The sequence below is a fragment of the Orbicella franksi genome, chromosome 8, assembly GCF_964199315.1.
Source record: "Orbicella franksi chromosome 8, jaOrbFran1.1, whole genome shotgun sequence".
NCBI lineage: Eukaryota > Metazoa > Cnidaria > Anthozoa > Scleractinia > Merulinidae > Orbicella > Orbicella franksi.
This window is the reverse complement of record NC_138152.1, coordinates 18,517,256-18,544,056: the sequence shown is the minus strand read 5'-3', so window position 1 is coordinate 18,544,056 and position 26,801 is coordinate 18,517,256. Positions and strand designations below refer to the sequence as shown.

General features: G+C 39.8%; 1 protein-coding gene across 1 annotated transcript in view; it reads left to right on the top strand.

The window, feature by feature from the left end:
• Window positions 1–25,187, top strand: part of LOC145495199 (methylcrotonoyl-CoA carboxylase beta chain, mitochondrial-like) — a 170,747-nt gene extending 145,560 nt beyond the window's left edge. Inside the window, exons 13-16 of the mRNA XM_081474779.1 lie at window positions 9,873–10,029; window positions 11,263–11,377; window positions 14,405–14,490; window positions 14,991–25,187. Of these exons, the coding sequence (XP_081330905.1) occupies window positions 9,873–10,029; window positions 11,263–11,377; window positions 14,405–14,490; window positions 14,991–15,108 (476 nt within the window). The 3' untranslated portion in view covers window positions 15,109–25,187. The remainder of the gene's footprint in view (window positions 1–9,872; window positions 10,030–11,262; window positions 11,378–14,404; window positions 14,491–14,990) is intronic.
• Window positions 25,188–26,801: the final 1,614 nt, after the last annotated feature.

Sequence of the window (26,801 nt, the reverse complement as noted above, 5' to 3'; positions counted from 1 at the left end):
TTCAGCAATGCTTTTTTTTTAGGAAGTGTCAGGAGGCGGTAAGGCGTGAAACGACCGAGGCTTCTATTGAATTTATCGGGTATCGGATTTCGCAGTACGAGCAAAATGGCTGCAGAGTCTTATTCACAAGACATCAATCGACACAAGTGTGTCGGGCTTTTTCGATATTCTGATCACAGGCAGCCCAAGCTCACGATGCGAGGAGTTATTAGTTATTTATTTTTTAATCTTTATGCGAACGTTCAGCGCGTGAAACGTGACATATTTACCGCCGACATCTACTATTACAAAACCACCGAGTTTGGTTACGCGAAACGTGACCTTCGCCTTGTAGCATATGGTGGTGTTGTGTTACAACGGTTTGAATACACACTTACGCCATAAGCCGGAAGTTACATGAAAGCGAGGCCTAAGGGCCCTCCAGTCGGCGCGAGTAATTATGGCGGATGCTATGTTAGAAAGTGCAAGATCAAATAGTGCTGCACAAAAGACCTCGCATAAATGTTGTGCCGCAGCACTATGTACTAATAGGTCGGATAACAGAAAAGACCTCATGTTCCACACATTTCTGAAAGATTCTCAACGTAGGATGGAATGGGCGGTGAAAATGAAACGATCTGACAGCAAGTTTAAATCGAACACGTCTCTGTTTTGCTGCTCCGAAAATTTTGTTTCTACAGACTACAAGCGCAGTTTAACTGGGAAAAGGAAAGATCTTTTACTACTCCTTCACGGTTTCAGTGGACCAAAGCGTCAAGTCATGAGATCGAAAGGGCAAAGCGATGCGAAAGAAGAGAGGTGAAATCGACAATCACATACTCGGTTGCATGTTCAGAGGAAAAAGGTGATCCACTGGAAACCAGCGAAGTAAAAATTGAAAACGAGCATCAAAATGAAGATTTGGCAGAGGTCGTCGCAGATTTAAAACGCCAACTGTTCCTTTCCAAGTTTTGTATAGAAAGATTTAAGAATAGTGATGATGATATTTTCTTTTATACGGGTTTTCCAAATTACAATACTCTAATGGCATTCTGGGCGTATGTTAAACCCTGTGCAGAGTCTTTAATTAGTTGGAATTTTGCTCGAAGCAAAAGCGAAGAGAACTTTACCGCTACATTTCCATATCTACATGAAGTAGACAAAGAAAGGGAAAGGAGCCGTATTATTGATCCAATAGATCAGCTATGGATGTTTTTGACCAGAATTAGATTACGATTATTTGAAAGGGATCTGGCACACAGGTATGGCGTTTCTGTAGCTACAGTTTCTGATATTTTAGTGACATGGGTAAACTATCTGTACATCATGCTGGGAAGCCTGCCAATATGGGTTTCCAAGGATGAGATCAAGAAGTATCTGCCTGAGGGATTTAAAGGCCAGTATCAAGATATCCGAGGGATTTTTGACTGCACAGAGATTAAGTGTGACATGCCAAAGGACTATCAAACACATTCTGAAATGAACTCTGACTACAAATCCCACAATACATATAAAGGCTTTATTTGCATCACTCCCAACTGTTGGGTAACTTTTGTCAGCCACCTGTATCCTGGTCGCATAAGTGACAGAGAAATTGTGGAAAAGAGTGATTTCGTTCTGTAGTCTTGTGGAGCCTGGGGATAAGTACCTTGCTGACAAAGGATTTGATGTACACGATCTCATGGCCTTGAAGGGTGCAAGTTTGTATATTTCGCCCAAAAGACAGTCAGTGCAGGATCAACTCACAAAGGACGAATGCTTTGAGACTATGAGCATTGCTAATGTGAGGATCCATGTGGAAAGATCAATCAAACGGGTGAAGGCATGGCACATATTTGATCAAGTAGTACCATTGTCTATGCATGGCTGCATAAATCAGTTGTGGACTGTTGCATCATTAATAGTCAATTTTCAAAACCCTATTCTTTCAGTCTAATTTTGACATTTTAAAAGTTACTGTGATTGCTTGAGGTCAGTTCATGTGAACTAAATTCATTGTACAAGAACCAAATTCTTCAATGTTAATAAGTTTTAGGTTCATTTAACAAGAAAAAATCCAGAGCATGGTTGAAATAAAATGAGTTCAATTTAGGAACCATAGTTTTGGACCACAAGTCTTTGTCAGTAACACTCGTTGTTTGAATATGTCTCCTATGCCTGAATGTGCCACAAAGTCAATCCATGAGAGCACAGAAATTAAAGGCCCAACTGACCCTGAAGTTGATAATGGTATGAATGGTCAGTGTTCAGAAAAATTTGCCCATCTTTTGAAACCAAGAAATGGTTTGCTGAGTGGCCAACAGTTTGAGCTATTGAGAGACCCATGGATCCTGCCTTTGGGTTAGTTTTTATCTCCACTCCTCCAAACTTATCATTTGACATGGGATCAAAAACAACACGATCTAGAGATGCCCCTAAATGAGGTAGAGATGGGTTGACACATAAACCAACTTCTGCCACTCTCAGTCCAGTATTCCCTTCCTCATGCATTTTTTGGACATACATATCTGAAACTTTGTCCTCATTTTCTCTGCCATATTTAACAAAGGGCAAGTTGCTGATATCAACTGGGTCACAGATTGCTCGGATGAATTCAGGTGTTGGCTGACTCTTTCTTTTCAAAATGTTGCCAAACTTTGACGCTGTGATGCGGTGTTTTCTCTCTTCATACCATACATTGTTATTTGCTTGACCAGTTGTCTTGGCGTAAAGCTCCTGTACTGCTTGAAGGGATACTTGAACCTTATTCAAGATGGTTGGAGCATTAGAAAATATATTCAAGTCAATAGTTTCCTCGCAACATTTGTTGGGTAGGAGAGGAAAATTAGTAAAACCGTGGCTGGAGGAACTGTTGTTGAGACACTCGGGTTCAATGGGTGTATGCCTGAGCTGACTGTCAGTAGAATTTTCTGAGTGGTTGGTAAAATGACTATCAGTAGCATTTGAATTTGTTTGGGTAGGAACATGCCCACTTTCATTACCACTTCCATTCATTGCTGGATTGGGTGACTGGTAAGAAATTGGATCACAGGAGGTGACAGGGTTTGTGCTACCCATTTGAAATCCTTGAAGCTGTTTGTAGAGCACTGATCCTCTTGCCACTGGCCCAATCAAGGTGTTTACAGTAGGAATATTTCTGTCTTCTGGCATCATCAAAGCAAATGGAAGTTTTGGATTGATCTCTTGAAGATTTTCCTTTAATTTAACTATGGAGTCAGGGTCAATTTTTCTTGACTTCACCAGTCTAGGATCATAGAATTGACTGTGTATCCCCCTTTTCCTTTTACCTGGCCCATCAGATGCATGCCTTGGTTTTACAATACTTGTAGTCATTACCGGTGAACAGTTAACTTCTCTTTTTCCTCCTTTGCCCCATTGTTGCAGTTTTGACGTACATGTTCTATTGTCGCACTCTTTCAACTCTCCCTTTCTTGTCATGTCTTCCAGTTTCCAAATAACTGCCATTACATGACAGCAGCATTCGCTTTTGGATGCTGGGCACTGACGATCAAAGGATGCTGATTTAATTTTATCAGTACACGTACTGCCTCGTTGCACTGTTAATTTAATCTTGTATTTACGATCTCTCTTGTAAGAGGCCCAACAACAGACTCTCACAAAGACATAATTTTTTTGTGGATCCTTCTACACTTGTTATGGACAAATCTCATCATTCGTAACCCTTTGTCATTTGAGTTCACAACAACATCAACATTATCATACTTCTTAATAGACTTGCCGGAATTTTTGATATGTTGAAACGCACCATCGGAACAAAATTTGGAAGAACTGAAAAGTTATTGTTGAAAACTTCATTCGCCACTTCATCCGTTGGGAACAAAACCTGGATTTTCGGCTGACGAAGAAATCGACAAATTATCTGCCACGTTTTCTTTATCATTTCCTAAATGTCTTTGAAGTTTCGCCTTTGTGTAGCTCTTTTCTGGGTCTGGGTCGTAAACATTATCACGGTATTTCGGTATGGCCTTGAATGCCAGCACTCTGTCATAAAAAGGAATAAAAATGAAACTTCAAACGTAAGTGCATTAAATAGCAGCAATAGTAAAATGTAAACATCAACCGGCAGCTGTCACTGGCCGAGTTATTACTCTTCTAACAGTTGGTTCTTATTTCCTTGCTGGTTTAGGCGCCTACATTTCAACCAAAACTTTAATTTTCCCACTGTCCACTTTCCAATCTGACTTACATTTTCTATGACTACACCAGGAATATCTTCTGGTTTCAACTTTTCCACTTCTAAATTGCGAATTGAAGAGGTTTCTGCCTCCATGTTTACTCTTTCAGAGTTCGCGGGAAACATCTGGAGGGCCCTTAGGCCTCGCTTTCATGCTACTTACGGCTTACGGCGTAAGTGTGTATTTATTAAGGTTTGTATGGGGAAAAACGGTAATCGACATTATAGCTGAAATTCAGGAGCCATAATCGGGGATGGAGACCGTAAGCGCGCGCCATTTCTAGTATTGGGGTTGTCCCCATGATATGGGACAAAAATTCTATTTTTAGAGCAAATTGTGCCATCGCCTGCAGCACACGCGCGTACATGCTGCGAGGATTTTTGCGGATGTCGCGCGGGGGGAATGGCGTCCGAAACTCCCGAAATTTTTCATGTTTTTGGCCCACAACTCAACGCGTTTACGTCTGTTGGAATTTTGCTTAAGTTTTTTCGTCGTAAGCTGCTCCAGTTTGAGTGAAGTAAGACAGTGTCGAATTTAGGTATGGTCCGCTTTAAGCTTAGATATATATCGCTGACCAAGTTGTGTTCCGACGGATGCTTCTTTTACACGAGCTGTACATTACTCCACTTTAAATTTCACATATGTTGAAGATTAACAGCTTTTCCATTACACAGCAAAAAACTAGCTGGATATATTTAGATATAGCAGAGCTTCAGGACTTCATAGTTTCCTAGCTCCTCTTGCCACAAGCTTGCGAGGAATTTGCCAGTCTATCGCGACCGAAAAGTAAAACAAAATAAATGCTAGTTTGAGTTTCGCCTGAATTGTAAGCAACGCTTGATGTTTCATCAAGGCCCAATAACTTTACGTCCGTAGATGCTGCTCAGTTTTATTCGTGTAAAAATCCAGTAAATTCTCTGTTGTCGATGAATGAGAGCGCCCGCTGATGCTTGTTTTGTACAGTCAGTAAACATGACAATTAAATTGTACTTCTGCCGCACTTTCGTGTGAAAGCGTACATTGAACTCAAACAATAACTCTATAGTTTTTGAATATGTTTAAGATTGATAAATGTTTGAGAACATATTAAAAGCTAAGCTGAAAATAAGCGAATAAAGCAGAAATAATCAGCAAAGTTACAATGACGCTTTCTTTAATCAACTTCGAATAACGATTTCGATTTTGTTGATCGAGTTATCAAAACTCCTTGTCTATTTTCATTTTCGCAGTGTAAAACTTCACTATGTTTATGTTGAAGAAACACACATGATGCTAGGAACCTTTTTTGCGTTCGTGAAATTTGTTGCAGCATCTCAGCACATAACGAAATAAATCGAAAGAAATCTTTGTCAAGATTTGTTGACAATTGAAAACACCGACTCGGACTTGAAACTGCACGAGCTACACTATGCAAATGAGCTAATTGTACGCGTCAGACTTTCCTTTCAAAAACTTTTGCAAACTCACCAAACAAGCAGAAACAATAAGAAACCATCAAAACAGGTTTTGGTTATGATTAACCATTGTCTGAGAAACTCACAAATTAACTCGATACCAGAGTAGAGTGTTTTCTTGCTATATTCTTAAGTCAGAACAAACGTAAAAACATACGCGTAAGCTTACAACTAGCGCGAGCAGATCTTATTATTCATTCCCAGCGGGAGATTGAAATCTTGTTTTCGACCCTGAGAAACCTACCTTTTCCGTTAGCTTAGAGCATAAAACTACATATAAGCGCCCTGGTTCGTATTCCCTGCCATCGCTGTGAAAAATACGCAAGATAATCTCTCAAGGTCTCTCAACTCTCACCATTTGATCACGCAACCTGACAACATTCACGCGAGAGCCCCTGACATGTGCGTGGATCTGCGCGGATATATGACGTCAGGATGGCGCAATTTGTTCTAAAAATAGAAAAATTGTCCCATATCATAGGTGCGCGCGGATCCCAAGACTTACGGTCTCCGTCCCCGATTATGGCTCCTGCTGAAATTTTGATATTTTTGCAATAAAAATATCAAAATTTCAGCTATAATGTCGATTACCGTTTTTCCCCACATAAACCTTTATAAATTCAAACCGTTGTAACACAACACCACCATATATGCTGCAAGGTGAAGTTTCGTGTAACCAAACTCGGTGGTTATGTAATAGTAGATGTCGGCGGTAAATTTGTCTTGTTTCACGCGCTGAACGTTCGCATAAAGATTAAAAAAATAAATAAATAATAACTCCTCGCATCGTGAGCTTGGGCCGCCTGTGTTCTGATTGGTTGTCTAGATATCCACTTCTAAAGTTGGAGTAGCTAAAAATATGCGAGACGTGTTGCGTTAATGGACTCCACGGGAAAAATGTGTTAAATATCAAATTTTCCCGACACACTTTGGTTTGTCATTATCTCTGGAATGTTCTGGCAAAATTTGAGGAAAATCCGTCAAATCAATCGCTCAAAGTGGATGTATCCCTCCAAAAATCAAATGCGAGATTTTAGCCTGTTAAGGTTCGTAAACAACTCGCGCCACGCCCGGAGATTATCACGCCTAATGAAACCGCAAACCAATGGGACAACAGGACCTCCTAGTGTCTATGACTGTAGATCAAGATTTCCCGGGAAAAGCATCGCATTGCAACATGTCTTTTTTTTTTATCTCGCTCAGTGGAGTTCAATTCAGGACGGCGACGTAATATGGGCAAAGACGCCAAAGGCAAAGGCAAAGGCAAAACCCGCGCCAAAAAGGTTAAAGGCGGAAAATGTGCCGCTGAAAAACAAGACGTTAAGGAATCGACGGACAGCTTAAGAAATACTCTTATTGCTGAAATGAGTTCCCTTGGGTAGGTTTCATTTTCTTCATCACTTCCGCCAGATTCCGACGAAGAATCTTGTTCGCAGCCTGCACTGACGTTGACTTTGACTTTTAAGCTACTTGCTCCAAGGATATTCGAACGCTCCGGATCTTCAGTAGATGCCGAGATTGTCGAAGGTGTTTGGCCAAACCAAGAGCCTTTGTCGCTTTCGGCAAGGTTTTTTTCCTTCCTTGACAATATGAAGCTTTTTCTTTCTTCTTTGGGCCGGTCTTTTTCGTTTTCTTTACCCAAGGACTTTTTACTGCTTTTGATTTTTCCATAGGAATTAGCATAAAGAGCTTCCACGGGGGAATTTTTGTCAAGTGCGTGATGTAAATAAAAATATGCAAATGACATGAAATACGAGCGATAAGCGTATGCCGCGAAAATTTCCCCAGGGTTCTCGCCCGTTGACAAGATTGTGACACCTTCCTAGTTTATTAACTTTATTTGAAAATACGCTTTTTCTAAGTAACTCGGACGCTTTTTGAGATTTTTAATGTTTTTCTTTTGGAAACACTAAATAAAATGACGAACTTAAATTTTGTCAAATAAAAGAAAAAACGATTTTTTTTGGCATCTGAAGGTGGGAAGTAACCTTAAGCAAGCTTTCCTGCAAATCAGCTTCTCGATTTCTTATCAGTCAGATATTTGAACCTCGAACAGCTGAAACAAGAATGTTGCAAGCGAATCTAGACGAGCCAGCAACCAGTACTATTTATAATATTCCCTTCAAACTGACCAAAGATACAAGAGTCGTCATTTTTGAATTTAAAATTTTGCACTACATCTTGCCAACCAATGCCACTCTGTTCAGAAATAAAATTATGCAGCATGATAAATGTCATCTCTGTGATCAAATGCAAACCCTAAACCATCTTTTTGTTTCTTGTTCGGATGTGCATACCTTCTGGCAAAGCTTTCCTCGTTGGTGGAATGTTAAGAATGACGTCTTTATCAACTTGAACGATGAAACCATGATCTACGGCTTTACAAATGATTTTAGTCAGGAACTTGTTTTAAACCTCTGCTTAATAATTGCCAAGTATTACATCTATTGTGTCTATTGTGCTTCAAGAGATGGAGAAAATTACTACTTTGAAGCCTTCCTTGCATTCCTTAAAAGCAAATTATCTATAGAGAAGAGCAAACGCAAATCACAAATCAACTTGTAAATACAGCTTTTTCTCTGCTAAACTTAGCAAACAAGAACAAAACTACACGACACGTATACGTGTCTGCTTCTGTTTCCTCTTTCTTTTTGTTGTCTTCTCGTGCGTGTTTTTTTCCCTTTTATGTATATTATTTTTTCTCTCGACTTGTTTATTTGATAGTTTGTTAATAGTATATTTGGACTTTTGTAAAGTAAGGCCCAGTTCAGACGCCGAACTTTTCATGAGCCGAACTTAATTCGAATTTGGACCGACCCAAATTATCAAAAGTACACCTGTTGATTCAGACGTCGAACTTAATTCGCCGAACTTTATTTAGTTTAAACCAGAACACATCGAAATGTCAGCGATTTTCAGGCAAAGTAAAAACTGCTTGTAAAATACGTTATAATAATTTATACATTAGGTTCGGCTCATGAAAAGTTCGACGTCTGGATCAAAGCCGTTCCAAAGCCGAAATTCCCGGCTGAGCTAGGCGGGAAGAACGGCTGGGCCGTTTCAAATTCAAATAGCCGTTCTTAACAGATTCAGACGCCGAACTTTTCATGTACTTAATTCAATGTATTTGGTTCGGCTCATGAAAAGTTCGGCGTCTGAACTGGGCCTAATATTGTAATTAGAGTTAGTATTGTAATTAAATAAAGAAAAGAGTATTGTAAGTGCAATAGCATTGTATTTGCGTTAGTACTGTAAATAATTTCAATGAATTTTAAATGTTTGGTGCTGTCAATTAATAAGTGATGTAAGTATTGTGGGTGTGATGTTTACATAAAAAAAGGAGAGAAAAGAAGCTAACCCAGGTTAAGTGAAAATTTTGATTTGAGTTTTGTAACTTTGCGCTGAGGTTTTCTGTTAATTGTTTGGCCTCCTGTTTCGAGTTTGAATAATCTCAAACTACACAAAACAAAAGCAGTGAAAACATTTGTATGCAAGAAATATTTATAATTTGGTTAAGTTTTAATCCAGGGTTAGCGTTAACAGGTTTCCGAACAACCCGGCCCTGGTTACAAGAAGTTAACCTGGTTTGCGCCCGCGATCCAATCGAAAATAACACGTGACCTCAATAAGCTTTAAACTTGAGCCCGCGATATGGTCACGTGATACTGGTTAGCTGATACCTTTATTTGACAGGTGTCAACTGACCAAGGCTGCATGTCTCTGTCAACCTATTAGCTGGACTATGGCCGTCATCTTGCCCGACTCCGTCGTCGCTACCGTCGTCGTGGGTACGCGCCCACGAGTAATGCCACTAGCCATGCCACTAGCCATGCTACTAGCCATGCCACTAGCCATGATAACCACGAGGAAATCAATTCATGGGTTTCCTTTTCTTCTACCTCTCTTTTCTTCCTTCCTTCTGGGTATGGGGCTCCGCTTCGCGGCCCTTTGGGTCGCCGGAGCTCCGCTATCCTGTATATCCTATTGATCCAGTTTTATCTTGCTCATAAAGTTGGACCCCGCTAATTCAAACTCCGTTATTTCGAATTCCCCGTTATTTCTAGCTCAAACCTATTTCATGCTATGACCTACAGGTGTGTCTTTAGGCTTGTTAACTTCTCCTGATGAGCAATGAACAGTAACAGTACTAGTAATTCTTTGGGAAGCCTGCTTCGGTAATGTCATAATTATCTGTTCTGTTTTAATGTAAAATACTTTATAGTGATTAATTCCTTTTTTGCAGGTTTTATGGTAGGCAAGGACTATGAAGCTGGTGGTATTGCCAAAAATGGTTCCAAAATGGTTACAGCTGTGTCCTGTGCTCAAGTTCCTAAGATTACTGTTATTATTGGTGGAAGTTTTGGAGCTGGAAATTATGGCATGTGTGGTCGTGCATATGGGTAAGAGTAACTGAAAACATTAGTGCTGTCTTTGATTTAAGAAACAGGATTATTCCTTCCATTTAGAACACTTTGCATTACTGAACAGATTACATGTGTTGCCGTAAACAGGGTTCCGGATTATTTGGGAGAAATCTCACTTCATTGTCCCACTGATTCCTATAATCTAACATTCAAGAGGAACACAACAATTAAACATTTTCCACAGCAATGTACATGCGTCAAGCGCTATCTCTAATTTAAACGTGCATGGGTATTTTTAGAGGTTATGAGAATATTTAAAACTATTGAATTCTAATCCTCGGATAATGCATTTCTAGTTATCTGATTGGATCACTGACTCTCGGTTACCAGCCATTATACCTGTGTTTGACCGTATATGGAGAGAGAGTGCGGCATGTGTCACTTAGTTTAAAGTTTCGCTGATAATGAAAAGTTCTGTTGGTGAAAATGGCTAAAAACAGTGCATTTCATAAGCTGTCCACTGTGAAAAAAAGAGGGAATAATAGGAATCCCATCCCAGAAATTACAAAAAGCCACAAAATGTCTCAATTAACTCAAGTTTGAGTCCTCATTGGCCTGATGAGGATGAGTGAGTGATAAAAAAAAGTAATAATTGAAAAGGCTTGTAAATGTAGAACCGGAGCGAATGAATGAAGAAGAAAAGCAGCAAAAACAAGATTCATGGGAAGATCCAAACGCCAACACGAAATTGTTGAGTTAGTGTATTTTAACTTTTGGATTTAAAAACTCCGTGGATAAGGGCGCAAAGAAGAACGCAACACAAGTGAGCAGTCGTGACGCCCGCGCCACTCGCATGTCACGCTCGTAGACACGCTCTCACGCTCACTAGTTTTGCGTATTTTCGAGGAAAAAAGAGACTGCTCGCAGTCTAGATTTGAAGTTCATAAAATTAACTTTTTCATTGACATTTATTGCCAGCTGTTTCTTCGAGAACCCGAACTTAAATCTTATCTTTAAAAAAAAAAAAAAGCATGAAAACGTTTGTTTCAGATCTCATGCATTTTTACCCAAACGCTTGATTACTTTTTTAAAACCTTCCTTAAAGTATAGAAATAAAGGGAAACTCCTGTCACACTTATTTAGTCTGATCAATTCACAAGTTCACCCATGTCCAATACACTCAAAATTAGTCAAGTTGTCTCTGTGTATAGACGGGTCGTGTTTAGCAAATATATTAATGTTGCTGTGTTACCTGTTTGTTGGGTTTAGCCCTCGTTTTCTGTACATGTGGCCAAATGCTCGCATTTCAGTGATGGGAGGAGAACAGGCTGGTACAGTACTAGCGACTATTACTAGAGACCAGAGGAGCAGAGAAGGCAAAGAGGTTGGGTTAAGTAAATCATTATGTACCATGTAGACTTGAAGTTAATTAATAGGGAAACCCTAGTTATTTTTTGTTTTCAAGTTTTCGCGTGAGTTCTCACTTGTATACAGTATTCTGACTATCAATACTTAAAAATAAAGAAGCCTCGATTGTACTCTGTTCTGTTGTAAAGTACGCAGGAAGCAGTAGTGCGCGAAAGAAGTGTAGGGGTAAACGCGAGACGTAGTCGAGTGTTTTTCCCTACTTCTTGAGTGCTCTACCGCTTCCTAAGTGCTTTACAACAGAACAGAGTACAGTCGAGGCTTCTTTATTTGTTCATGATAAAGAATCCATTAATTTCCCCGCACATTCAGCTAATATTTTCAAACCAAACTTTATTTTCCAAATGAGGAAAAGTGGCGTCAGCGTGCATCTCTTCTCTGATAAAGCACTATAAAATGAGCCAATCACAATCCTTGTTAGAATTTCTAAAATAATTTGACTAACGAGACGACAGCCGTCACTGACAAACTGGACTTCAGCTAAGCTTTCAGTGTCGAGTGGCTTTCAAGAGTAGAACGATCGCTTCGAAGTTCGCTTTTTAGTTTGATTTAAAAATATGAGTCTAAAAGTTTCTAATCCACAGGAATCCGGCCGCATTGCGTGACTCATGAAAACGTGCGCTTTTCCAATGGAAATTGCGAAACAAAGGGCTCAAAACTTGCTGATGAAAATGCGAAATGCTGAGCTGTATTTGAAAGGAGCTACAGTTATTTACGGCTTGCAGCAAGATTGCGCGAACTAGCGTCAAAGTTAGAAAGACTGAACTGCTCCCATTGGTCCTACACCAAGTACAAGAGAGTCGGAATATTGAGTTTCACTTCGCTGAGATGACCTACACTCCATGTAAGTGTTGTTTGAGCATCTTTACAAAAATACAGCAACAGAGACAGCTCAGTTGGTATTTTCTGTCGTTGTTTTACTTCTGAAGTATAATTTCTGCCTTCCTAACAAGTAAAATGTCTTTTATCGAAGTATTCGTTGGGTTGAGAATTTGTTTATTTCGCAACGTGATAACCGTTTTGTCGGAATCTAGCAAAACTTGTTATTTTAGTACATTTGCTAGTTAACTAGGCCTTTTCCCCTTTGCAGAATATGAGCAGACAAAAACGTGATTAAATTATAATCTTAGCAGTGTGTATGTTTCATGTTTGTATTTTCTTTCAAGGCCCAAAAATACCTTACCATTACGGTTTGTCAGGACGGTTTTGAATTTATTGTAGTGTTTTACTTTGAGTTTCGTTCATTTTAAATTCAATAATACGTAGAAGTAGAAAATGTGACAATTTTACTTCTCACGCCAACGTTTGTAACTTGATACTTTTGTTTTCCTCGCCAAGGTGTGCAACATCATACCCTTGTTACCTCGAAAATATAAGAATAGATGTGCATTTTTTTTACTCACTGCTGGAGATAAATGGAATAAAGTTTAATATATGATGAAAATTCGAAGAGGAACCACAGGGAGCACACAATCTTGCTGAGTAGAGAAAGAGTGAATAAAGGAACGAAAAGAATTAATAGTTTACCTTTGTCTCCTGTTGTCATCTCTTACGCGACCTTAGAGAGAAAACCGTTACTTAAGGCCTGTCCAAACGATAAATGTTTGGTGACCAAACATCATCAAACATTGTTCGGTGACGAAACATGCTGATGTTGAACTGAGTGGCCAAACGGTTAAAACATGTTTGATCAAACACAAATCAAACTATGGATACAAGCCGCTGAGCAAGGGTGGGACGCACGCGCGCGCCGAACATGTTTGATACGGCTGTCCAAACGAACAAAACATCGGCCATCAAGCACGAGAACAAAAGAAATGTTTTCAGTTGTTTGGTCGACTGTTTGATGGCCTTCAATTTTTTCAAACGCGACCAAACACGATCAAACAGCACCAAACAAGGTGGCCAAACGGTAAAATGTTTGGTCACCAAACAGTGTTTGATGGTGTTTGGTCGCCAAACATATCCCGCTTGGACAGGCCCTTACAAGTCCTGCGTATTTTCTTTTCGCAGAAAAGATTTTAAATGTGTAAACTGTAGCGCTAAACTCGTACCTAGGCCTTTTCGCGCTCTACAAAGAAATTTTTTGCTTTACATATAACATTGACAAGAGAAGCAACTCTTTGCCCAAACGTTTTGAACACAATCCGAATATTCGCTCGAATCTCTAAATTTCGTTGCCTCCACGAAACCAAACAAACACAAAACGAAGTCGAAAGATTTTTCTACAACTTGGCCGAATTTGTTTTCGAATATTTTCACGAGTCAGAGAATTTTAGCGTCTTTAGCAAAGTTTTTTTTCAAATCGCTTTTCGCAACATGATCGTACCGTTGAACCGGTGCCAGTGACGTCATCGAGCGCGCGCTCAAGCTCCCCTCCATCTCCCACACGTGTTTTTTGACACAACAAATCTTTACAAAATCCTTCCCCAGCTCTCAATTTTAAAAGTGGAATCTCGCTAAAACGCTTGAGGTATTTACCCGCGACATTTCATTTCCGTCCGGAGATCGGGCGACTTCGGACGCCCAAGAAAAACTGCGAACCGGGGCAGGGGTTTGTAAAGTTTTGTTGTGTCAAAAAACACGTGTGGGAGATATGGCCACATGTTCCCCCTCCAAGTTCAACAGTATTATACATTATCCTCTGTGATATGATTTGCAGTCGGTTATATGCTAGACACGCTCTTCACACACACTTTCAAGTTTTTCAATTAATACAATTGGGGACTGATCCGCAGCTAGCACTCGGCTTATTTAGGCAGATTGGTTATAATCAGGATAAATACTTGATAGATAAAGTAATAAGAAACAACAGAGAGACAAAGATAATATTTACATTTACATTACTATTTTACATTTAATCAGTCATCCACACTGTTGCCTTATTTTGTCATCGCAAACAGATTTGAGAGAGAATCTTATATCACTCTTGATGGAAATTGCAAACAAAACCGTTCATTTATTACATGTACTTCTCATCCTACAGTTGACTGCAGAAGAAGAGAATCAAATTAAAGCTCCCATTATCAGGAGATTTGAAGAGGAAGGTCATCCTTATTTTTCATCAGCAAGGTACTTATACAATTTGAAAGTTTCATTTGCTTTCTTGAAACGCACCTGAGCATATATTGTACTTTCTTTACGGCTTTTCCATTGCGAAATACAGGCATTGAATATTTTGACACGCAGGCAACTTAATATATTTCAGGCAAAATTTTCAAACAAAATGGAATAGTAGAAAAGTAAAATCCTTCATATAACAACCTACATTTTTACAAGTCAGGCTGAATAGGTTCGTATGTAACTGATGCATAAGATAAAATAAGCTTGTTCAGGTTTACTGAAAACAGCTTCTCATTTTTTCAAAGAGTGATGCACGTCACAAAATGACAGTGCCAATGTACACCATATGTGTAGTGTAAAAGGTATTCTAGGTTCGCTCTATGTTTCACCGCGCTTCCTGACTTAGTTGTTTCCACGTTCACCAGCTTGTTATTGAATAAGACCGGCTGTCCTCAATATTAACTTTACATGTTAAATACTGCTCATTCTTTTTGTTGTTGTCGTTGAAGATTATGGGACGACGGTGTTATCGACCCAGTGGACACCCGAACAATCCTTGGACTCAGTTTAAGTTCAGCCTTGAATGCGCCAATAGGGGATCCTAAATTCGGAGTGTTCAGAATGTAAACACAGGCAGCCCGGGCTCACGATATGAGCACTGGGGGAAACACGTAAGAGCACCAAATGGGCTGTTTGCCTGCAGTTAGTTTCACTCATGTTTCTTGCGGTGAGCTTTTATTAGCTTTTATTTGTTTGAAAGGGCGAAATACTATATAATGCTGTCCTTTCCAACAAAAGTGATGAAACTGACCGCAAGCAAACAGTGCATTCGGCGTTCTACAAAATAACTATCCCAATGGTGGCATGATGTAAGGTACAAGAAACTTAATAGCTAGACCAGGCATCAATCAAAATCGATGATAAACAGTCATTTGGTTGTTGACAGGCTGTTTGCAAGGGACTCGTTTTTGAAGAGCAAGATGTTTTGGCTATCAGTTAAGCCTTCATCCAACTGATGGTCACATTCGTGGACATGGCTGGCAAATTTGAAATTTTTTCTCACTTCCTGCCTGCGGTCATTTATATGTATGTTGATCGATGACTGGCCTAGAGCCCCTAAGTGTTAAGCTGCGTTTAGCTCCGTGTCTGTTTTATAATTTTAACTTCACGTAAAATTCCTGACGAAACAAACTCTTGATACACTTCAGTGTTCATCGAAGGCCAAACTTTCCCTTTGATTTTTTCTACCCTTGAAAGCTGTGGAACAGTCAGCAAATAACATACGAGTGACATATGTTGTGAAATGTACAATCGTAATGGCTGTTATTATCATTTTGGTTCAATGCGGTTATTTTAGCTGGAACGTTTCATGCCAAGCCTTGTAGCATTTTGCCATCAAGTGATCATTAAGCCTGGGTGTGATATTACAAGATATTAAAAGTACTATGCTTGATACTCATAGTGGTCCAAGTTATGATATCTTCAAAACGTTCAGTCACAGAGAAACTTAAATTGGCATGTTCGTGGAAGCTGTAACGAACTACAATTTATAATAAACCTGTTGTTGTGACGTGATGGGTTGGGTGACCAGAAGGTACAGAATATTTCAAATGGGTTTCAACTATATTTAACTGTACGAATCAGTAATTTATGGAAGCCAAATTTAAGATATATAAAAGGAACAGGACTGTTTTTCTCTAAAGAAAGTAAATAAACAGCTATCCAAGTCAAACCTTGGCCAACAAAAATCTATTCTTCAATTCGAACTGGCATAGTTATAAAATGTATAGAAATAATTAACTGCTCTCATTCGTTTGAGTAAACAAGATTATTACCAACACTTCTTTAATTCTAATATAGCGAACATACGCCAGACTTGGAAAGGAATTAACGAATAATTGGGGGGCTTGAAAAAGAAAGGCAAATAACAACAACAACAAGCTTTATTTCCCCTTGGACTAAGAAAAATATATTTTTTGCAAAGTTGCATATGACTAGAGAGTTAAAAAGGGCTGGCAGCCAGGGTTACAGATGTATTAATACAAATTTAGGTCGGTACACACACATAAAACACAGAATACTTGGTGAGCACTTAATAAATGCTATGCAAAACAAGTGCTATACAAGATTCATTTCATTCGCCCAAACAAAAGCTCAACTCTGACTAATGACCCAAGGACGATTGAAACACGCTGAATAAATATTTTGCAACGATTGGTGATAAACTAGCAAGTAATATTCCTGAAGCTCAAGGTACTTTCTCTAATTACTTGGATCCACCAATCACTACTACCTTTTATCCTGACCCCATAATTCCGCGAGAAGTAGAATCTGAAATTATAACTCAACCAAGTAATAAAGTCTAGGGACTTAATTCCAGCCCTGTAAACCTGCTAAAACTTGAAAATTCAATTACATCAATACCCCTTTCTGAAATTTTTGACCAATCTTCTTTCTGGGATCTACCCAGCAAAATTCAAGCTCGCTAAGATTATTCCAGTTTTTAAAAATAATGGTGATACTTTTTCCTAAAAATTATCGACCCATTTCACTGTCATCCATTTACAATCTAAGATTTCAAAGCTTATATATAACCAACTTATTTAATTTATTGACAAAAATAATATACTACATAAATAATATAACCTCCAATATGGTATTCGAAGCAAACACAGCACGCAACATGCAATACCAGATATTGTTAATGAAATATTCGGCGGCGGCAATATGGACCGCAGAAAGTGTACATGCGAGGGGCAATCCGTTTAACCAAACTTTCCGGAAATTTCGGTCCAAGACAATGGATCGGCTCGTAGGCTCGATTTCCGCCGCTTTCTCGAGTCCGGTGTACGTTCTTCACCGAGAAGAGACGGCTGGACGCGTGAGCGGCAAAGCATGTCTGTGACGTAAATTAATAATTTAATTCTTGCGGCGCTTCAGGTGGCCGGAAATGTCACCTGATGACAATCATAGGCAGGCCCACATGACGCCTACGGCTCGTAAAATTTGTGGCGTTTTCGCAACTTCTTTTAATTTTGGCCCTCCAACCTACTTTGTGTCACATTATTGTTGGGGAAGGACATTACATGTTGTGGTCTATAGAAGAGTCTTTTTAAATAAAAAGTAGAGCAGAGCTGTTTGACTATGGTGTAGCAACTGTCATGTCAAAGGTCACACATATGTTGTATGGTGTGCATGGTGTTGACACCATGTTTATGTTTTCCTAGTTCGGTTTCCTTCGGCTCATTTAAAAATTTCATTTTGTCTGGCTTCGCCAGAGACTGGTGTCGCTTCAGTTCAAGAAGACTGCCGTACACATCAATTTGACTAGGTGTTTTGTTTCTTGAGATCGATGTTTGCGTTTATCCCTCTCTTCGTTGACTTTGTTCGTTATCTGACATTCTGGCACCACATGATTCAAAAATAGATTCTAACGCATAAGGCTGTTGACTATTTTGCGTGTTGTATATGCCACTGTGGTTTAGATCAGGCAAGATTTCATCAGTTGACGGTATTTGGTTAAATGTCCCACTAATGCGATCGCACTTCATATCGCACAACTTCTTTGCTACAGCGAGAAAGCTAATTTATGCAGCCTGCTCGATTCAGGCAGGCAGATTTCTTATTGGTTGAAATTAACAATGTGAAGTCCACGAGTCCAGCCGTGAGTTGGGGTGAGGAGCGCGGGCTCCTTTCCCGAACAGGGCTGGTAATCGAGCCTAATCGGCTCGTTCCAACCGGAAAAGTTTCGAAAAAATCCGTCCACCTTTCGAGGTGGACCACTTTTCTTGCTTGGGACCTTTCCGACCCATTCTCAATCCCAGTACCTCGCTGTTTGTGGATAGTTATCACCGAATTTATCGATGTTACTCGTACATCCATGTGCGGTAACAATAGTTACTAGCTGTATTACGCATTGTATGTTTTGGCTGTTATAAACAGTCTATTTCCCGAGAGAATTTCGAATGTTCTTTTTGTTTATCGAAAGTGGTGTTTGAAGATCTTTGAATTCAACCGGAAAATATCTGGGAACGGTCTGCTCAAAATAACCCGTTGTACGGGGTAAATTTCTTCGCATGAAACAGCTCGCACAATATTGATAAAGTCGAAATCGTCATCTAACACGAGCAACAGTGATCCAACATCCGCCATTTTAAATGAACGCGAAACTATTTTCGCGAGTGGAATGAAACGAGACCTTCCGGATCCGTCTCGATCCATTTGCCCCAAGAAATTTTCGAACCGTTTGGTTGAATGGATCGCGTCCCACTCCCGTGGAGTTGTATGGCTCGTTTAGCGGCGGAGTAAACCAATCAGATTGCAGGATGTTTTAAATGAACCAGAAGGCCGGATTTCGCCCAAAATGACCAACAAAATTTCCTTGCGTAAGTCCCTCTCGGCCACGTGTGGCCGAGGGCTGAGACTTGGTTCCCAGTTCCCTGAACAAAAGAAAACGAGTCAGAAATTCAAATGAAAGGATTTTTACTGTGGAATTAACTGTTTTACAAAGTAGTTTCCGTTTCTGGTAAGCTTCAGGTCCACAAACCGTCATCGTGTATCGGCGCTGCCCATATTTGTGTCAAATTGAAGCACAGGCATCCCAAACTCAAGATCCTAGAAATAATCAAATATTACCGCAAACTTCCGAAAGTAACGACCCTCGTTACTTTCGGAATTAGCAGCCGTTGGGGCTCGTTACTTTCGGGGGATCGTTACTTTCGTAGAGTCGCTACTTTCGTAAAACAGTTCTTAAAGGATACAATTCTTCGTTCCAGTTTAAATCAATGTTGCTGACATATGGGGTGAGCTTTTCATGTCTAGATCATGTCAGTGGTTGGCTGAAAAGCTTGTCGCTATGTCGACGGTTCGAACGCGTGCATAGAGAGAGATGGTATGGAAGTTTTACACGGTCACTTAAACTCGATAACTATCAACATTCAGTTTACGGCAGAGGTGCCTACAACAACCATAGGCAAGAAGAGCATAGCCTTCCTGGACACCAACAACACTGTGAATGAAGACGGAAAGATCGAGGTGGGTGTATATCGCAAGGCCACACATGCGAACAAGTATTTAGATTTCCATTCACACAGCCCAGCGCAAAGCAAAAGAGCTGTTGTTAAGACCTTAATAATATACATGAAAAAATTACTCAATTCTGATTGGCGAAAAACAGTGCAAAAAGTGTAACACCAGTGCAAGTTACACCTCGTAATTCTGGATTATGATTGGCTGAAAGACAATAGGAAATTTTCTAAGCCAATGATATTACTTAAAATGATGACGAAAATATGCGGAAACTTTAAAAAAAGTTTTCTCGAATGAGAAAATATGGCGTCAAGAAAGATCTTCAGGCACTTCCTCCAGGCGAATTTTTTCATGTCAGTAATGGACGCTTATACGGCCGGTAACTAATCAGGAGCCGAGAAAGACAATAGGTTTGGAGACATATGTATTCTATTGTTCTCCAAATCCAAGATAGCACCTTGAAAAATTGGACCAATCCGGAGGCGAATTAAGAATTCAAGATGGCGGCGCCCACGAAAGTCGGCCATGTTGGAAAACAGCCCACCAGCCTCGACGGAGGACTGGGATCGGTTTCACGGATTTCCATGGCGACACAAATCACGCCAGGGTCACGCAAAAAATGTCATGCAACTTCAAAATCGATACTTACAGTGTCCTGTGGTCCTAAATGACAGAGGTCCGTCCGGCAAGTGGCCATGATGAAGACTGAGAGACTTGGGTCCGAGTCTAGCCCAGATAGGGTGGTGCAAAACATGGTGGGACAATGACCTCATCGGTATCCAATCAGAATGAATTAAAAATATTGGCTTCCCTCAGGCCCCTCTCTTAAAGGAGCGAAACGCGCACAAAACAAAATATTTTTCGGTAGGGATGAAAAAAGGAAGGGGGTACCCCCGAAAGTCAATGATCACACAGAATTGAAAATGAAAAAACTATTTATAATCACTGAACAAGGAGTAACAAATCCCAGATACTTAGTTGTTTTCCCATGATCTCTTCCATTACGAAAACAGAAGTTAGCGCTCGATACACATCCGAGGATGTAGAGTGAAGTGACGGGTCTCGGATGACACTTAGATACCTTTCTTTTCGTTCCAAAGCATCCTGGGACGGTGACCTCATCGGGAACCGATCCTAGACTTGCCCCACTACCTTCGCGGTCGAAGGGGTAAAAATAGGGGTAAGGGGATACTCCCCGTTCCAAAGCATTGTGGGACGGTAACCTCATCGGGAACCAATCCCAGACTTGTCCCACTCCCTTCTTGGCCGAAGGGGTAAAATAGGGACGAGGGGGTACTCCCTCTTAGTCTGCTCAGAAGCATATCACCTAGAATGGTCTGCTATATAAAACCTTCGCACATTTTGAAAGGGAGCAAACAAACTTGTTGACTTACGAAATGGAAGTTAGAAGAAGTCGAAGACTACTAGGATTGACCCCCGATGTAGATGAGTTCAAGGACAAATGTTTCATCTGTCAAAGCGACCTTGTCATTGACTCCTTGACTCGATGTAGTGCGAAAACTTATTGCTGTGGAAAATTTTTGCACAAGAGATGTTTGCAACAGGAGTTACAATACTCAGATAAGTGCGGACATTGCAAAATCTCAAATCCTCGGAGGGATAAAGATGAGGAACAACTTTCACCTTGGGAGCAGGTGTTACCCGAGAGGATTACCAACGCAACGAATGCCATCAATGGGTATCGGCGAGGGGGACGACCTTATCATATTCACAATCGTAATATTGTTTCGTGGGGGACCTTGCCGTACCATGTGAATCTTTCCATCTGGTGTAAATTTTATACAAGACTCGCCATCTTGGTGCAGCAAAGGCGAAACGCCACCACCACCACCACATTTATCACCACATCCACCATCACCATCACCACCACCACCTCCTACATCACCACCACCACCACATTTACCACTACATCCACCATCCCCACCACCATCACATCCACCACCACCACCTCCACCACACTCATCAACTCCATCATTAATCATGTATAAAATCAGGTTTAAACTGCCTCAATTCATTTTGAGTCAAACTAGCGAGGAGCCATGACCCTTTATTGTCGATATTGTCATAGACTATTCTCTCGTGCAGACAGTAGAATTCGTCACGAGAAACAGTTGTCAAAGCAGTGGATCAGAAAAAACACGAGAGGTCTCAAGTATCACATTTCCTACCGAAAAGCACCATGGGATCCCTTGTAGAATAGAAATGAGAGAAGCGTTTCGGTTCAAGGCACCTTCCAGTGTTTTGATCCTGGGTCCCTCTGGCTGCGGAGAGACTTGTTTTACTGAATAGTTGCTCTTGTATCATGTGGAAGAATTGTTTGTAGACCCTCCCCCTACAATTCATTATTGCTACGGGGCGTGGCAAGATGGATTCTATACATGAAAGATGCTGGTGTGCAATTTCACGAAGGGATTCCAGAGTCAGATCATCTCAAAGTCATTGTTTCCGAAGGGTGGATTACTCGTTTTAGACGATCTGATGGCAGAGGGAGGTGAGGACAAAGAGTTGCTGGACTTATTCAGCAAACACTCTCATCATCAAAATATCACCGTGTTGTACTTGTGTCAAGACATGTTCCCACCAGGGAAATACGCTAAGAGTATTTCCAGAAACGTGCATTACATCGTAGCCTTCAAAAATCCAAGAGATCAATTAGGGATGAGGAATTTACTGCTTCAAGCTTTTTCCACTTGCTGGCAAGACATGATGGACGTGTATCAAAAAGTGACCGAACGACCGTCTGGGTACACAGTCCTGGATTTACATCCCGCCAGCGATGACAGGAAACGCGTCTTTAGTCACCTCCGGACGTACGAAGGATACCCGCACTGGCGTCGGAGAAAGAGAGAGGATGTCTGATCATTGACTAAAATGGTATATCAACAGCCGAGACTAGTTCTACAACAACAACTTGCGAGAAACCTTGAAAGTAGATAAGAAGCCCAGGATTCGAACCATGACAGAAGAGATTTGCACAGGCAAAGAAAAAGTTAAAGTTGTAATCGATTCTCCTATTGGAGAGTTGTTATTATTCAATAAACGTTATAAAGTAAGCATCAGACTCTGTTTAATTTTAAACAATTTAATGACATAACTGGAGGTATACCCCCTATCCCCTGTCTTCTCATTGACTCTTAATCACGTGATATCGCATACCCCCATCTCACGTCTTCTCATTGGTTGTTAACCACGTGACATTGTTTATTCTTTTGTGAATACCCCTTTATAAGTCAAACAGTCTTGAGAGAATTCATTTTACTCGTAACAAAGTTGGACACACGTCTTCTCATTCTTGTCTTTGCGATTATGGATCTAAGTGATCAAGAGCTGTGCGACGCTTTGGAGGAAAGGACTATGGTTAATGTAAGTGATTTTATACCTGTCTAAAACTACTTGTTATTCGAGTGGCTGTTTTATCGGAAGCGATTAGTTTGTAGTGCTTGTAAATGAAGTTAGATCTTTACTTCAAGCGCGAAATGTTTGTTTGAAATTCCTTCGATGTTATTATCAAGGGTTAAGATACAGCCTAACATAATTTCAGCTTCTAAACATATACTTTTCGGTTTTAATTGATTCCATGTTTGATCCCTGACTAATTATGTTAATTCTTTAGTGGTCGCCCAAAATGCCTTTTGTTTGTTCAAGATTCCTTTGAATGATACTTTTCTCAAGGGAACAGTCGAGATCAAGGAGTTTAGATTTTATTGCAAACTGCCACTAGCAATTAATTTCCACTTGAAGTATTTCAATTGTATTTTTTTTTCTTCTCACCTTTTACCCTATATATTTTTGCCTTCGCTTATTATTCGTTACTCGTCAAGGATTGCATTCACGCTAGACAAAATTATTTCTGTTCCATTTTTTTGAGTGTTATCTTATTTGAGACACATTGACCAGCTTTCTGTAATTTTAGCGCAAACGTTTTGGACACTAAAGTTCATTTGAAAAATTGTGTGATGATGATAGAAACCGGTCTTCTTACTCGCTCAACATGGCAATGACGTCATATCTTTTAATGTTAGCGCAACAGTTTTGATATTAAAGTTCGTGACATTTGACATTGTGTGATGTTTGATTTAATACTCTCCTTAAGAGAGGGGGACTGGGGAGGCCCAGCTGTAAGTACTTCAATTCATTCTGATTTCTTTCCTTTGATTGGTTCCTGATGATGTCATCATCCCACCATGCTTTGCACCACCCTATATAGGCTAGACTCGGACCCAAGACTCTCAGTCTTTATCATGGCTACCTGCCGTACGGACCTCTGCCGTACGGACCTCTGTCGTTCAAGACGACAGGACACTGTAAGTATCGATTTTGAAGTTGCATGACATTTTTTGTGTGACCCTGTTGGAGTATTATGGCATACGAGGTGTTCCAAATGATTGGTTTGTTTCTTATTTAAGTAACAGAAGACTGTTTGTTTCTTTGTTTGGTACTAGTTCTGATTACCAACTTGTTACATGTGGAGTACCTCAGAGGTCAGTGCTTGGCCCACTTCTTTTTCTTTTATATATAAATGATATGCCTAAATGCTCCAATATCTTAGAATTTCACCTTTTTGCTGATGATACAAACTTGTTTCTTAATAATCCTAGCATTCTAAATTTAGAAACCAACTTAAATGTAGAACTAGAAAAGGTAAGCCAGTGGTTATGTGCTAACAAATTATCTCTGAACATTGAAAAAAACCAGCTTTGTGGTATTTCATTCTCCGCAAAGAAGAATAGCTCATTAGCTGAATCTTAGTATCTTCAATATGTCTGGGAAATCTGATAATCAAGTTAAATATTTAGGACCCATTTTTGATTCCAGTTTGAACTGGAAACCATACTTACACGAATTGAGCAAGAAGGTTTCAAGAGGTATTGGAGTACTATCTAAAATTAGATATTATGTAAATAGAAACATATTACATTAACTATAGTATTCAATTATCTACCCCTTCCTCACCTATGGTTTATCAATTTGTTGCAATATTTATAGTGCTACTCTTAAACCCTTAATAACTCTTCAAAAGAGAGCTATACGTACTATAACTTTTTCAAAACCAGATGAACACTCTGAGCCTCTTTTTAAGGAATTAGAGATAACTTTTTGATTGTCTTAAACCTTATTAAATTCCACACATGGAAAGTCATTTTCATGCAAATCATGCAAGGAAGACTTGCGTTGCAGCGTATTTCAATTTGCGGACATTCAGTCCGCAAATTTTAATACGCTGCAGCATAAAAGTACGAACAATTGGGCGATTTCTCAGAAAAAAATAGTTATGGTTTACATCGACATCGTAGTGTTAGACCAGTGTTGTTGTCCGAAGAACACCGTTACGTGTTTGTGGATCTTTTTTTTTTCACGAATTCGACGAGATGGCATGAGGAAGGAGCGATAATCCATCTAAACAAACCTATAATCCTGCGGTGATATATCAACGGTGGTACTCTGTAAAGTGAGGACCGGATGGCGGCACATGGAAAAATGCGGATGATAAAATACGGATGGAAAAATGCGGATGATAATATAGGGACGAGGGGAAATAAGTTTACGATGTTTTCTTACATTCTGAGTTGTAAAATTAGGCCTATAGAATTCATAAATCGAAACATTTTTTAAGCTGGTTATGAAAAAAGTGAAATTAAAAAAAGAAAACACGAAAAGACTTTGATCAAGGAACAGTAATTATTCAGACTCCGTCTTTTACCACATCGAAGGACTTCGGCTATTTACTTCCCAGCAAATTTCCTCTGCCGAAAACCAGCATTTTCGAAATAAGTGAAACAGTTCTAAGGTCACAGATCGGCTACCCACTGTACCCTAGTCAACAAGTCTGCTGGGTACACAGAGCGTTCGCAGCAAAAGACTGTCTCTTTCGCAAGTGGACTGCACAAGGGCCATGGAGTCGTCCGACAGCGACAATTCTCTCACTGAATCACTCTGTTTCGACAACGTGAGTTGATGGATTTAATTTAGTCGATTGAACTTCGACCTTATTTTTATTTCTCAAAATCTTTGCTAACCATTTCCTTGTGTGCTTGTCTAGTGAAAGCGCCGGTTCATCTTCCAATCGGCAGGATAATAAGAACTTTGGAAATGGAAGGTAAGAGCGTTTTACAGCTTTTGTTTTGGAACAGATTTCATGCCATTAAAATGGTGGAAACAAAACTTGAACAGAAGGAGGAAAGGTTTTTAAACTTTTGTAAAGAGTTTTTTGGATGTACTGCAGTTTATAAGCACAGCTGTCACACTATTGCAAGGCAACTTTAAAGCGTAAAATCGGTGATTTCTTTGAAAAATTAAGGTCGGACTGGAAAAAAACGACGAATTGGGCAAAGTAAAGAAAATGTTAAAAAGAAACCGCACAACTCTTTTAAAATTAACAGTCCGCCTTAAAGCCACAAAGAAACAAGAAGTGCTAAAAATAGAATAGCTTTGCACGCTTTTTCCAGCGAAACCCGTCAAAGTTCGTCGGATTTTTCACAGACACAAATGAATATATCAGAAATATATTTTGTTTGGTGTTTCAATCTAAGAAAGGTCAGTTGCTATTGACATTACAGGGAAATAAGTTCTCATCTTGTTTTTTTTTTTTTTTTCATACAAACTAACCTGAATAGTCTATCAGTAACAGATGAAGTTGTAGTTTACTGAGGCGTATCCGGCACGGCGTACGAATCTACAAAGACCTAAGATTAATTTTAGAAATCTGTCTCAAAAGTACGCATCAATATTCCTAACTGCAATCCCAGACAAAAGACTTGGGACACGAAGCAAGTTCTCCCCTTCCCCCACTTTCAATGTTGATAATCAGGTGATTTTTCCCTTTTTTGTTGTTCCAACATTGATTAGGGGGGAAGGGGGATACGTGATACAGCTCAAGTGTCCCAACTACTTTTGGCCGGGATTGTCTGAAAGAGATATGCGAGGAATTTTCCAATAAAGGTAACGCCAGCGATCGTCATGGCGTCACGATATTTTAGAATTTGATTTCGACTTAATGACGTACACTTTGTTTCTGGAAATTGGACAGAACGTTTTTACGTCAATCTAGATTAAGGTTCGGTGCAGATATTCGTGGAATATAACCCGTAACCGCCTGTAGCAAAACGAAATTTGGGACTTGCTTCAAGCAAAATGGCATTTAAGGAAAGGTTAGAGCTCGTGTCTATTACTTAAGACATTTTCCAGGATTATCAATTCGCAAAGTAGCAGATCTTTGTGTTGTTTAACGGAATAGTGTTAAATAAATTGACTTAAACCCAATGAAATGCTTA